Source organism: Nyctereutes procyonoides, unplaced genomic scaffold (genome assembly GCF_905146905.1).
Source record: "Nyctereutes procyonoides isolate TBG_1078 unplaced genomic scaffold, NYPRO_anot_genome, whole genome shotgun sequence".
Classification (NCBI taxonomy): Eukaryota; Metazoa; Chordata; class Mammalia; order Carnivora; family Canidae; genus Nyctereutes; species Nyctereutes procyonoides.
This window is the reverse complement of record NW_026575126.1, coordinates 35,586,421-35,601,276: the sequence shown is the minus strand read 5'-3', so window position 1 is coordinate 35,601,276 and position 14,856 is coordinate 35,586,421. Positions and strand designations below refer to the sequence as shown.

Sequence of the window (14,856 nt, the reverse complement as noted above, 5' to 3'; positions counted from 1 at the left end):
GAGAAATCCAGGCATTTTAAGTCATCTGTCCCTATGCATTTGTACTTTTTTCCTTCTTCCTTTTTAGTAAGGCGGCCTTTTAAAAAGTCTCAACCTTGGGGCACCTGGGTGGCTCAGTGCGTGAGTGTCTGCCTTTGACTCAGGTGGTGATCCCAGGGTCCTAGGATCAAGTCCCGCATCAAGCTTCCTGCTGGGAGCCTGCTTCTTCCTTTGCCTATGTCTCTGCCTCTTTTTCTCTGTGTCTCTTATGAATAAATAATATCTTAAAAGAAAGAAGAGAAATCCCAACCTTGCTTCAGCAAACTAAGGGGGAAATGTGATTTCCCACACCAGGGCTAGAGGGTTGGGAGCTCAGTGTCCTGACGAGCCATGCTGTGGAGGCCGGGCCAGAACCTTCTGTGTAAGCTGCCTTTCTACCATCCTCAATAGCAATTCCTTGGTGGTCAGAGTCTCAGTCCCTCTGTCCATGACAACATGAACAAACTTTTTAGAATTGCAAAAAAAAGGGGGGGGGGGCGCCTGGGTGGCCTCAGTTGGTTGAGAGATCATGACCTCAGGGTCCTGGGATGGAGCCCTGCATCAGGCTCCCCTGCTCAGAGGGAAATCTGCTTCTCCCTCTCCCTCTGTCCTTCCCTCGCTCATTCTCATCTTAGGCTTATTTACTTATTTTTAAAGATTTGGTTTAATTTATTCTCAAGAGACAGAGAGAGAGAGGCAGAGACACAGGCAGAGGGAGAAGCAGGCTCCCCCTGCAGGGAGCCGGATCTTGGACCCCGGGATCATGCCCTGAGCTGAAGGCAGACGCTCAACCGCTCAGCCACCCAGCTGCCCCAATATCTTAGGCTTTTTACTATGTGCAAGGCTGCAGGATTCAGAGGTATGAGACAGAACTTAGGGAGACTTTTATCTGTAGTTTGAAATATTTTTTTAGGTTATTTGCTAACGGACAACGTGTGCTCAGGGCAGAGAGAGAACCCATGCTTTGAAGTTTGGTGAAGTCATTCTGACCTTGGTAAGAGTAGAGCTTCCCTGGGAGCCCAGGAGCAGGGCCACTGACACTGAAAGTTGAAAATTTCTTTTATCATTTCCCCCTTTTGATCACTAGTTTTTCCTCAGAAAACATTGAAAATCAACCTTATTTTATGTCTCTTGGTGCAAGGGTGACTGGCTCGTCTGCCCTGGGTGCATCAAGTCCCTCGTTGTTAGGTACAAAAATATATTTTTTTTCTCTCATGAAATAAATGAATAAAATCTTTTTTTAAAAAGGCAAAATTAAGTCCCTGATATCAGGAGGTTTTTTCTTAGGATAAAGAGAGGCGGCTATGGGCATGCTCCAAGAGCTGATGATATGGATGAGGTCTTTGGAAAGGAATGCAGAGCCTTGTTCATTCAGAGGCTGGAACCATATCAACTAACCTTGAGACCAGGCTTCTGCAGGAACAGCTAGTGAATTAGTGGGGTCTGAAAAGACACAATAGGGGGTTGGGAGAAATAGTTGTTTGAAAAACAAGTTTCAAACTCTTTGTTAGTTTTAACTTCATTAACCCCATGGGGCGCGGTTGCAATTCTTCTGGGTTATGATCATTTCTCCATCTTGAAGAACTGAAATGATGAGCACTCTGGCCGCTTCTTTTTCTTCAGGTGAAGTAGGTTTAGGGTAAAGAGCAGTCTTGGCAGATCTTATCTGTAATATGCCTATGTGCTGGGCTAAGCAGAAGTTTTTAACTTAAAAGCCATCGCAGCAAGGGAAATAGAAGCAACACGGGGTCGGGCATACTAAATTTTTTTCCAGTTGTAATTTCCCATTGTCAGTCTTTTGTTACATTTCTGTGGGATATGGGCAAAGATCTGTCTCCTGTAACTGCTTCAAGCTGAATCAGGGTGCAGTAGAGGCTTTGCAATGGAAGGAGTTGCCATGGTATAGGATGCCACTCTCAGTCCCTTGTGGTAACAGAAACCAACTACCGGAAATGGTTCCTTATCTAAGAACTTGGATATTTTCCCACATAGTTTGGTACTATATGACATCATTAATTTTATCCCCAGTATATTTTAAGGGAAAGTAATAGTACAGTTAAACCTACCCGTCCCTCGAAAATTGATAGCAATGGGTATCCAAGAGAATAGATCAGTAAACCAGTCCCAGCCACCTTGGAGAGGGCTTCTTATAGCCAAGTGGCTTGGGCCTGCTTCTATCTATATGGATTCTTATTTCCCAGGAGGAGTTCATATAGGGGCAGCAAGTGGTATTAGCCATCATATAGACTCTGCCTTAGTTAGCAAGCAATCAAGTAATCAGGAAGAGGCATTTTTATGAAAACAAAAGTAGGGATCCCTGGGTGGCGCAGTGGTTTGGCGCCTGCCTTTGGCCCAGGGCGCGATCCTGGAGACCCGGGATCGAATCCCACATCGGGCTCCCGGTGCATGGAGCCTGCTTCTCTCTCTGCCCTCCCTCCCTCTCTCTCTCTCTCTCTCTCTCTCTCTCTCTGTGACTATCATAAATAATAATAATAATAATAATAATAATAATAATAATAATAATAAAAAGAAAACAAAAGTAAAACACAGGTTAATGGTTGGAGCAAATGATAAACCCAGCCTCTGAGTCTCAAATGCTGCCAGTGAGATTTTCAGATGTCAAGCTTGAAGCATCCTCAGATGGAGTGGGAATAGGCAGTGGAAATCAAATGGGTTTTTCCAGTTTATAATTCAAATGTGTCCCATGATCTTTTTGGGTTTTTTTTTTCTAAGATTTTATTTATTGGGCAGTCCGGGTGGCTCAGCGGTTTAGTGCCGCCTTCCACCCAGGACCTGGTCCCGGAGACCAGGGATCAAGTCCCACGTTGGGCTCCCTGCATGGAGTCTGCTTCTCCCTCTGCCTGTATCTCTGCCTCTCTCTCTCTTTTTTTTTTTTTTTTTTTAATTTTTTTTTTTATTTATTTACGATAGTCATACAGAGAGAGAGAGAGGCAGAGACACAGGCAGAGGGAGAAGCAGGCTCCATGCACCAGGAGCCTGACGTGGGATTCGATCCCGGGTCTCCAGGATCGCGCCCTGGGCCAAAGGCAGGCGCCAAACCGCTGCGCCACCCAGGGATCCCTCTCTCTCTCTTTTTAACTCAGTTAACTCTCTCTCTCTTTAACTAAGTTAAAAAAAAAAAGATTTTATTTATTTAATTGACAGAGCAAGAGCACAAACGGGGAGTGGCAGAGGGAGAAGCAGGCTCCCAGCTGAGCAGGAGTCTCCATCCCAGGACCCCAGGACCAAGCCAAAGGCAAACACTTAACAGACTGAGTCACGCAGGCGCCCCCTCGTGATCTTTTTGAATGACCCATAGAGCAACAGGCACAAAGATTGTCTATGAATGAGTTTTGTGGCAGTTACTCTGAAGCTGACTTCAAGTTGTCCAGCATCAATTTTTAGGGCTTTAGGAAAAAAAGGCAGTTTTAGTTAGGAGAATGGAAGCAGACTAGAAACCTTAAGCTTGGAGATCCATAGCCAGATATTTGAGGAAACCAGAATTCAGGACTAGTCTAGTTTATAATAAATAGTATTAATATCTAATATCTACAAAGATGTGTTACTGAAATGCATTTTCTCTATATATTCACCCTCAGTTTTAAATATAGCCAAATCAAAACTAATTTGTTTGTAATAATTTTTTTAATAAACTTGGCCTAATTATTTACTCAACAAGAGCAGTGACTGACCATGCAGATTCTTTTAAACTTGTGTTACTGGAACTTTTTTTTTTTTTTTTTTAACCAGGCTCTGTGCCTAACATAGGGCTTGTACTCATGATTTCCTTCGAAGGATCAAAGTTGCATGCTTGGGACACTTGGGTGGCTTCTCCTTCCCTCTGCTGCTCCCCCTGCTTGTGCTCTTTCTCTCTCTCTCTCTCTCTCTCTCTCTCTCATCAAATAAATAAATAAATACAGTCTTTCAAAAATTTTAAAAAGAAAAGGAGGGTTACGTGCTTTACTGACTAAGCCAACCAGATACTCCTAGAACTTTTCATAAGGCATCTCTAGATTGAACTTTAAGTAGCCTCTTGAGGCCAAAAGCCAAGCCAAATATTGCCATCAGACTTGCCTTGTGATACCTGTAGATTTGAGTGCATTCCTCTTCTCAAGGTCCCCAAAATATCCTGAGGTTCTTGAACCTGCTGGGAAGCAATATTCTTTACTTACCTGGTAAGACTGCTGAGAACCCTATAAACAAGGGAATCAGACCAACATTTCCAAGGGGCTGTATTGGTTGGCTTCAAAAAGTCAACCTTAATTCCTTAAAATTATCTGGTCGTATGAGTCTATGCATGTCTCTCTCGAATATGATATTCCTGTCAAAGCGTTGAAAATACAACCAGTATTTCCAAGGTGTCCTCTTATAAGGAGAACAGATTTTTATTGAACTTATGTAAATAATTATAGATGCCATGAAAGAAAGAACACTCACTGAGAGTTTCTGAATTTCAGAGGTTTCAGGTAGGGAGAAAAGTTAAATGTCTCAATTTGTTCTCAAAGGAATATTTTATTATATTTCTGTAGATCACGGATATAATTAAGAGAAAGTTTCCTTAATCTGAAAGAGCAAACATTAGAGAATCAACAATGTTTTAAATAAGAGTCATAAAAAACTATAATCATCTTTTTTTTTTTTTTTAATGATAGTCACAGAGAGAGAGAGAGAGGCAGAGACATAGGCAGAGGGGAGAAGCAGGCTCCATGCACCGGGAGCCCGACGTGGGATTCGATCCCGGGTCTCCAGGATCGCGCCCTGGGCCAAAGGCAGGCGCTAAACGCTGCGCCACCCAGGGATCCCATAATCATCTTTTTTGATCCATTTAGCCTCATGGTATTAATTCTTATTTTGTTTGAATGCAATTTTTTCTATTAGTTCTGGAAATTTTTATTCAGCTTACATTTATGATCTTAAAAATATTAAACAACTGTATTTGCCAAAAGTTCCTTTTGTGAATCTCCTTGAAGACAAAACACATTTTGTAAGAGCATGAGAATAACTAGAAATGACAAAAGACTCAAAAATGAACATGATTAAAAATCTGATATGAGTTCATTATAATATAGCTGGCAAGGAAATCCAGTTATTTCTGATATATAACATTTCAAAAATCATAATATCAAGTGATGATCTAACCCAGGACATAGTAAAACTTTAGGAATTTCATATATCTTCTAGAACAGTTATAGCATTTATCCATAAAATATAACCTAAGATTTATCATTATTTGTTTGACAGTGCTTTCTAAGTAACTTAACATACCAAAAAGACTTCATTTAGGATTTGAATTTCTGGGAAGTGTGTTTAAAAAAAAAAAAAACTAACCTCAGAATGTTTTAAAGCATGTGTCTACATAGGATCATAGGTTATTACAAAATTTAATATTTAATTACTGCTTAACTAAGGTGGCCATAAGAGATTTTATGGAAGGATATATAGTTCTTAGCAAAACTTAGCTCCTTTAATATTGAGAAGATTTAGTTTTGGGATTTTTTTTTTGTTTGGTTGTTTTTGTTTTTTTTTTTTTAGAAGATTTAGTTTTTTTTTTTAAATAAGCAAAGACCTGATAAAAACAACTATGGAAACCTTGTTTTTCTGGGCAAATAGGGAAGAAAAACCACCACCTTGTTTATGGTTTCTTATCAAGAGCAGACCAATAATCCAAGAAACTTTTGTCTTTTTATTAACAGAGAGAAAAGCCAAATTTTAGTTTTATATCAGTGTTTTTTTTTAAGACTTTATTTTCTGACAAGGAGAGAGAGAGAGAGAGAGAGAGAGAGAGAGAGAGAGCATATACAAGCAGGCTCTACACTGAGCAGAGAACCTTACTCAGGGCTTGATCCCAGGACCCCAGGATCATGACCTGACCTGAAGGCAGACACTTAACCAACTGAACCACCCAGCCTCCCCTTATCAGTATACTTTTAAAATTACTTTATTGGGATCCCTGGGTGGCGCAGCGGTTTGGCGCCTGCCTTTGGCCCAGGGCGCGATCCTGGAGACCCGGGATCGAATCCCACATCGGGCTCCTGGTGCATGGAGCCTGCTTCTCCCTCTGCCTGTGTCTCTGCCTCTCTCTCTTTCTCTCTCTGTGACTATCATAAATAAATAAAAATTAAAAAAAAAAAAATAAAAAAAAAATAAAATTACTTTATTCCAATCTTAGTCCTGACCACACATAAAATTTTTTTCAAGGATTCACCTTCACAAATCTTCTACAACTTTCTTTTTTATTTAGATTTCATCCTACATTTTACCTCTCTAAATAACCAGTCTCATTTCAGGATAAAATTATTTTCTTTTCCATCAACAAAAATGTTTTTTCATTCCTTATACCGTTCTAATATACCTCATATTTTCCTACATACAGAGTTGCTTTTTAAAATCATTTTCTAGTAGTCTCAGTCATATTTATCAGAATCCTAATTCTGAAAAACTTAGTCTCCTGTGAAAACTAATTAGTAACAAATTGTGAGTCATGATCTCAGAATTCTTTAGATTGGCAAATTTATGAATATATTTTATAATTTCTCTAAACATTTTTTCTGGGATCCCTGGGTGGCGCAGCGGTTTGGCGCCTGTCTTTGGCCCCGGGGCGCGATCCTGGAGACCCGGGATCGAATCCCACATTGGGCTCCCGGTGCATGGAGCCTGCTTCTCCCTCTGCCTGTGTCTCTGTCTCTCTCTCTCTCTCTCTCTCTCTCTCTCTCTGTGACTATCATAAGTAAATAAAAAAAAATTAAACATTTTTTCTTTTCATAGTACAATCTTTCAATAAGGCACAAAGCATGTTTACCAACTAACTCAAATATCTTTAGTTTCTCTGAAATAAGAAGCCAAGAGCAGACAAACACATTCAGTGGTATTAGTATTTCATCTTATTTGGATAAGATTAGATATTCAACGAATTTAAACTTATCATTTAACTTAGCAAAACTTCAAAGTTTTGGGTAACCAATGATTTTTTGGAAGCTATTTTTTTTAATGTTTTGTTTGGAAGCTATTTAAAAGTTTATCTGTAAACCTTTTTATTTATTTGACCTACTTATTCTTAACAATTAGCCATAAAAACTTCGTGACAAATACAAAATCAACAACATTTCAAGTCCTCTCCTGCTAAGAGATTGGAACAGAGATAACACAAACTTTAAAAAGTCAGGTAGAGGGCTCCTGGGTGACTGAGCAGTTGAGCATCTGTCTTTGGCTCAGGGTGTGATCCCAGAGTTCTGGGATCAAGTCCCACATTAGGCTCCCTGGGAGTAGCCTGCTTCTCCCTCTCCCTATGTCTGTGTCTCCCTATGTCTGTGTCTCCCTATGTCTCCCTCTCTGCCTTGTCTCTGTGTCTCTCATGAATAAATAAATAAAATCCTTTAATAAATAATAATAAATAAATAAATAAATAAATAAATAAATTCAAGTAGAACAAAAGTGAGTTATATGTGTAATATTTGACATTGGTAACTCTAAAGGCATGTTTATTTTAGTTAAACCAACAGCCTTGGTTTAGCTTTAATACTGAATATATTACATCTGTATCCCCTGAAAAGTCAGTTTGTTTCCCAATGGTCAATTTCCTTTGGACTTCTGTGGGGAAATCTGAAGTGAGTGGTTTAGTTCGAGGTAGTCCTTGGGCTCCTTCATGTTGATTTGGGAGGTGCTTCAGTTTATTTTAGAATAGGAATCTTAGAATAAAACCCTTAAGGAGGTAGCGCAATAGCTTGGGGTCCCTTTTCCTCCTTGATAGTGAGGGTAGGAGGAGAAGGTGGTAGAGGCACCAGGGATGGCATAGGAGCTGGCCAGGTGGGGTCCAGGGAACAGGAGGAGGCAGAGACAAAGGAAGCAGGGGTGCTGCTGGCAAGGCTGGAGGCAGATTTAAAGTTTTGGAATAACATTTTAAAAAAATCTCCATCTCCTGCCTCGTTGCATTTCAGCCCTCTAGAAGAGATGGAGGAGCAGGCAGTGGATTGGGCACTGATGCTTGTGCTTGGAGAGCAGGGGTGGATTTAGAATGTCTAGTGGCGGCCTGTCTTCATCCTCCTCGTCCTCATTATTCATAGAGGGGTCGTCTCACATTTTTGTTCATCCGTATGTCTTTGGATCATCAGTTAGGTCCCTTCCTGTGATGTGTCTTTATTGTAGAATAACATAAAAATTTGAATTTGGAGAATTTTATCCCAGATCATGTGAACTTGAAAAGCATTTGGGTGAGTTTTTATCCTTTGAGTTTTAGCATGCCCAATCTTTACAAGTGCTTGCCTTTAAACCAATTAAATCGAGCTCTTCACAAATTAATTTTAGCAAACCATTGGAAGGTAGAGCAAATATCTTATGTTTACAATGCACATGGAAACCTGTACACAAACAATGATTCAAATGCTTTTAGTCTATGTTTCATTATTATTTGTGGAGAGGACATTAGAGACCCAATTTCCAAATATTCCCCTTTTATTAAAACCAACCTAATTATAAGGTGGCATTAAAACTTACAGATCCACTAATTAGTTATTTTCCACTTCCAATTAGAACAAGGTCGGTTGTGTACAAAGATACCAAAAGTTGTAACAACAGACAAACCAAATGAAGCCAGAGCACCTCTGTAATTGTTGGTTCCTCCCCAAAAGCCAGGGACTTCATTGAACCAAATGACTTCCTAATTTCTGATTATTAGTCTCATAGCTGGCTTTCTCTGTGCACACAAGAAACTAATTCAGACATGTCGAAAGAACCCTATTTGGGCCATGTGAGACTCAGATTATCCTTAAATTTTCCCTTTTAAGTACATACTTGCAAGTATAGGCTCATGTGTACTATACATATAGCCGGCCAGAGTTTCTGTGGGTGGCTGCTGGTTCTCTGGGAGTTGTTCTATCCTTTGAAGCACGGTTCTCCTATTTCTTTTAGTTTCAGTTTTATTGTTAGAATAAGGCTTGAATAAAATCTAAGGATATTAAGTGTGGTGGATCAAGAGGGTACTATTCATGGGGGGCACTTTCCCAACAGCTGTGATACACTTTTAGGTGTCTCAGTTTTTCCCAGCAAGCTCTAAGACCACCAAGAGGGATCTGGAGCAGTGGATGAGCAATCCTTCTGTCTGCTACCCCAGAGGAGCCATTACCTTACCAGATGGATGGGACCCTAACAGGGCTTGAGGAATATCCTCAGACACTTCTGCTAGTTATTCAGTCACCTGAAAGCAGGACTGGCTTTGGCTGGAAGGGACAAGTGTCCCTTCTCTTCAGAACTGAACGGTTTAGTCTCTCCCACTTCTAGTCAGAAAATTTATTCAAACTTTAATGATATTAGTATAAAGCCAAAGTGAAACAACCAACGCATCAACTCCTCCCCCTGGGCTATTCCCAGCTACAGAACATTACCAGGTAGACTTTACTTTTTTATGATTTTATTTATTCAGAGAGAGAGGGGCAGACACAGGCAGAGGGAGAAGCAGGCTCCACGCAGGGAGCCCGACGTGGGACCCGATCCCGGGTCTCCAGGATCACGCCCCGGGCTGCAGGCGGCGCTAAACCGCTGCGCCGCCGGGGCTGCCCTCCAGGTAGCCTTTAGCCTCTAGAATAAAAGTCAGGAGCTTCAATTGATTGACGAGTCCGCATACTAGGAGACCTCGGCAGATACACCTGTGAGCACTGAGAAGTCAGAGGGGCAAGAGGGGCACAGGGGTCCGAGCATCGAGTTCCAGGAGGCCCCCACTGTCCTCAGGTAAGTTTCTCTGATACGTTTCTCCGTGCCTGCTACGCCAGGAACTGCCAACGCCTAACAACAAACCTTTTAGAACTGCTTAAAAAAAGAAAAAGAAAAAGAAAAAGAAAGGAAAAGGAAAAGGAAAAGGAAAAGGAAAAGGAAAGGAAAGGAAAGGAAAGGAGAAAAAAGAAAAAAGAAAAAAGAAAAAGAAAAAAGAAAAGGGGGCGGGGGAGAGAGTTTTATTGGAGCCCAAGTCGGGACAGCAGCCCGGGATACACCATCTGCAGAGAGAAGAGTGCCCCTTAGAAGGAATGCTTACTACCGGGTTAGATGTGGTTTCTTGTTACATCAAGAGTCACAAAATCACCACGATGAAGGACATTTCAGAAAATCACAAACTTTATCTCAGGCTTTTACTGTGTGCAATGTTGCAGGCTTCAGAGGTGTGAGAACAGAACGTAGGGAGATCCTTACTCTTATCTGTAGTTTGAAATGTTTCTTTTAGGTCACTCGCTAACAGACGGCCAACGTGTGCTCGGGCGGAGAGGGAACCCGTGCTTCCAAGGCTGCTGAAGCCATCGTAACCCCGGTAAGAGCAGAGCTTCCCTGGGAGCGCGGAGCGGGGCCACCGACGCTGCAAGCTGAACCGTTCCTTTATCACCTCTCGGTGCTTGTCTACAGCGCCGAGCCCTCCGGCTGGAGAAGTGCTTATGGCCTGGCCGTCACCGTCCGGGGTTCACCAGGGCCCTCAGCGCCGGGCCGCCGGCCGCCCGCGCAGCCCCGGTCCGCCGAGCACAGAGCCCGCAGCCCCGGGGCGGCCCGCGGGCTCGCAGACCAAGCGGAGGCCGGCGGTGGGGGCGGGGTCAGAGCCGGCGGGGGCGGGGTCAGAGCCGCGGCGTTGGCCCCGCCCACTGGCGTCGGGTATAAAGCTCCGCCCGTTCGCTGGCGACCCCCAGTCGTCGAAGGAGTGGAGGTGCCGTCGCCATGTCGTTGTCCAAGTCGAACATGGTTCTGGGATACTGGGATATTCGCGGGGTGAGTGCCGGCTCGACGGCCGAGCCGCTGGGTCGCGGAGGCAGGGGCCCCGCGACCGGACCTCAGGGTGGCGGCCCCCGAGCGGAGCCGGCGTCCGTCGCCTCAGCGCCGCCCGCCGCCGCCGAGCTCCCCGCCCGGGCCCGGGCCCGCCGTGCGGCCGCGACGGCTGAGGCAGCCGGCCGCCGAGGCGATGTCGGGGCGGCGGCGGGCGGCCTAACGAGCGCCGCGGCGGCGTGCGAGGCGGGATGCCAGGCGGGCAGGGGACGTTGGGGCGGGGCGGGGGCGCCGCGCAGGCGCTGACGGGGTCTTCTGCCCCAGCTGGCGCACGCCATCCGCATGCTCCTGGAGTTCACGGATACCTGCTATGAGGAGAGACGGTACACGTGCGGGGAAGGTAATGCGGCCCGCGCGAGCCCCCCGCCCCCCGTCGCTGTGCCCAGAGGGGCTCCACGCCTGAGGCGGGTGCGAGGCGGCCCCAGTCACCCGGGAGCGCCGAGCCCCCCGCCGGACGCACGGATGCAGCTTCTTCCAAGCCGCGTCCCACCGTGTGAGCGGCCCACCGAGTGGGCCCGGAGAGCAGAGGCCACCCTTGGGGGCCCGGGGTGCGAGGTGCTAGATCTCTCCACTCCTCTCAGGCGGGCTGCTAAGGAGGTTGGGCCCCGCATTCTCTTACAGCTCCGGACTATGATAAAAGCCAATGGCTGGATGTGAAATTCAAGCTCGACCTGGACTTCCCTAACGTAGGTGGCCTTGGGAGAAGAGGGGGCAGACGGCAAGGCCGTCCAGTATAGCCGTGCCGCTTTCCTCTCTGGGCTAGGGACACCGAGAATGGGGGCTCGGAAGCTGGCTAAGAGAAGTAGAAAGCAAGGGTGCCCGAACTCGAATGGAGAGAAAAAGTTTTCATTAACAGTAACCACTAAAAAAGTTAACAATTCCTTCTATTGTGAATCTGGGTAATAAGTGACGTTGGTGATTAGCCATGGCTGTGACTTTGTCACTAGTAGAAATTGAGTATTTTCATATTACATATGTGGCAGATACTGTGCAAAAATATTATTTATACGCATCATACTATGAAATTATGATAGTTGTTATGCCTTGCCTTGTTATGTAATGCAATAGGCACATATTACTTGATTATGATTTTGTTTCTTTGATGTTTTATAAATTGCGAAAGCATGTAATTTGCTTTATGCATTTAAAAATCTTATTCTGACAAAGGGTCTGTGGTATGCCCATACACATGCACAGAGAGATTAAGAATTCTGGTCTAGAATCAGGTGGGGACCCAATTGCTACTTTCCACATATTTTCTTCTTCCTCCTAACACAGCATCTTCTCTCTACTTTTCACTTTCTGCAAGTCTCATGTTCCCCGAGAGAGAGAGAGAGAGAGAGAGAGAGAGAGGCAGGGAGGCAAGAGAGAGTTGGTTGTTCATCTGACATGTCATTTTCCTTCCAGCTGCCCTACCTCATGGATGGTAAGAACAAGATCACCCAGAGTAATGCTATCCTGCGCTACATCGCTCGCAAGCACAATATGTGTGAGTGGCGTAGGGCCAGGGAGGGAGGCCAGGCTGGCAGTTTTCCTGGAAGTGGATCATTCCAAAGGTGATTTCTCATCTTTTGGCGTATAGGTGGTGAGACTGAAGAAGAAAGAATTCGAGTGGACATCATGGAGAACCAAATAATGGATTTCCGCATACAGCTGGTACAACTGTGCTACAGTCCTGACCTTGTGAGTTTCCTTAGCAAGCAGGCATCGAGGAGAAGGAGTGTTGAGAACCCAGGGGTTCATCCGCTGCTTCCTGCTGCTTCTGCTTTCCCACCAACCCAGTCTGCAGATTGCAGAATAGGAAAGAACTGTTTTATGGAAGGGGGGGCCTGGGGGGGTCCATTTGTTATAGGACTCTGGTGTTGGCCCCTCCCCCTTTCTGTCCTGCCACCCCTACTGTAGGCAGTAAGAGGGAGGCACGCAGAGAAGGGGACCACTGAGTGTCCCCCACTGGCCCATGCCCTGACTAGCTCTGAAGACGCTGACAGCTGTGCTCTTACTCTCTTTTTCCTTCTCTCCCAGGAAAAACTGAAGCCTCGGTACTTGGAACAGCTACCTGGACAACTGAAACAGTTCTCCTTGTTCCTGGGGAAATTCTCCTGGTTTGCAGGAGAAAAGGTAGGAAGAAAGGAAAGAGGAAAGATGCCTTTCTATCTCCCAGGATTAAGGATCTCTGCAGACCTGACCATCTTACTGTTCTTCTAGCTCACCTTTGTGGATTTCCTCACTTATGATGTCTTGGATCAGAACCGTATGTTTGAGCCCAAATGCCTGGATGAATTTCCAAATCTGAAGGCTTTCATGTGCCGTTTTGAGGTGATGCTCCCTATACTGACCCCACTGTGTAGATTCTCCAACACCAGCATTTGTGTAAAGGGATCAGTGGTGGTACACTTCTAAACCTACAAGTCTTGAGAAAAGGCCTAGGCTTCTACACCCTAAAGCACTGTCTACATGAAATGGTAGTGGAGGGAGGAAGGGGGGGTGGTATAGAGGCAGGCAGTATGTGAGTGTCACTGGTTCAGCATGGGTCTTTTGGACTGGGTTAGAGTATCAGGTTTGGTGTGCTTTCCCTTCAGGCTTTGGAGAAGATAGCTAACTACATGCAGTCTGACCGCTTCCTGAAGATGCCCATCAACAACAAGATGGCCCTGTGGGGCAACAAGAGAATATGCTGAGCAGGAGGTGGACTTAATCTGCTTGTTTTATTCCATCCTGTGCCTAGGGAGCCTGTACTCTCTCTTCTCTGCTCTTTTCAATAAATAGCATTTAGGCTACTGGTGTCTAGCTGGATTTCTCTTGGGACTAAAGGCCAGGGGAGAGTAAGGATATATGGAAAATGTCCAAGATGTGAATACAGTCACTGTAACACTGATAATCCCCCTACATCTCAACTGTGTTCAAAGCTAGAGGTTCTTGCCCAAGCACTAGAAACAAAGGTGATATTGTACAGTTGTAGAGGACAGATACATTAAATGGGACTGGAGCCCTATGAAGAGGTGGTGTAGATACCAAGCAAAACTATATGGAACTGTCAATTTTACAGAACTGAGTTCAGAAATGGATCCTTTTACACGGAAATGTATGATAAAGATGGACTTTCAAACTGGTGGACTAACCAATAAATGGGATTGTGTCAGTTACCAATTAAAAATAATAGTGGGAAAAATAATAATAATGGGGCATCAGGCTCCTGCATGGAGCCTGCTTCTCCCTCTTTCTGTGTCTGCCCGTCTCTGTGTGTCTCTCAGGAATAAAATCTTTAAAAAAAAAAAAAGGGATCCCCGGGTGGCTCAGCAGTTGAGCATCTCCCTTCGGCCCAGGGCCTGATCCTGGAGTCCTGGAATCAAGTCCCACGTCGGGCTCCTGCATGGAGCCTACTTCTCCCTCTGCCTGGGTCTCTCATGAATAAATAAAATCTTTTAAAAAACAATAATGGGGCACCTGGGTGGCTCAGTTGGTTATGCATCCAACTCTTGGTTTTGACTCAGGTCATGATCTCCGGGTCATGGGATTGAGCCACATGTTGGGGCTTGTGCACTTTTCGCTCGCTCACTAAAAATCTATAATAAAAAAAAAAATAAAAAATCTATAATAATAGAACCCTACCTCACACTATTCACTAAAACTAGCTCATCTACAACTTAAGGCCCAATATTAAAGCTGTAGAAGTATTAATGAAAACAGAATATTTGTGATTTTATGATAGGTTTCTCTAAATGAGACCTAAAAACAAAAAGCCATAGGTATACCTGGGTAGCTCAGTGGTTGAGCATCTACCTTTGGCTCAGGTTGTGATCCGGGGTCCTGGGGTGGAGTCCTGCATCGGGGTCCCTGCAGGGAGCCTGCTTCTCCCTCTGCCTATGTCTCTGCCTTTATATGTCTCTCATGAATAAATTTTTTTAAAAGCCATGAAGGGAAAGATTTATAAGTTGAACAGTTAATCAGATTTAAGAATTTTCTAGGACAAAGGCACAAATACACAAAATTAAATGACAAGATGGCAAATGAGAAAAAAGGACAAAACTGACAAAAAAGTCCCAATAT

The 14,856-nt window shown here is 44.4% G+C and overlaps 1 protein-coding gene across 2 annotated transcripts; it reads left to right on the top strand.

Moving 5' to 3' along the window:
- Positions 1–9,640: 9,640 nt before the first annotated feature.
- On the top strand, positions 9,641–13,586 carry GSTM3 (glutathione S-transferase mu 3). 2 transcript variants are annotated; one of them, XM_055339239.1, is made up of 9 exons: positions 9,641–9,738; positions 10,226–10,309; positions 10,402–10,755; positions 11,431–11,495; positions 12,217–12,298; positions 12,392–12,492; positions 12,832–12,927; positions 13,015–13,125; positions 13,389–13,586. In XM_055339239.1, the coding sequence occupies exons 3-9, from the start codon at positions 10,431–10,433 to the stop codon at positions 13,485–13,487; spliced, it is 879 nt and encodes a 292-aa protein (XP_055195214.1). In that variant the 5' UTR covers positions 9,641–9,738; positions 10,226–10,309; positions 10,402–10,430; the 3' UTR covers positions 13,488–13,586. The 2 variants fall into 2 exon arrangements, with proteins under 2 accessions (XP_055195214.1, XP_055195215.1); XM_055339240.1 differs by lacking the exons at positions 9,641–9,738; positions 10,226–10,309 and adding an exon at positions 11,074–11,149 and having other exon boundaries at positions 10,607–10,755.
- The last annotated feature ends 1,270 nt before the right edge of the window (positions 13,587–14,856 follow it).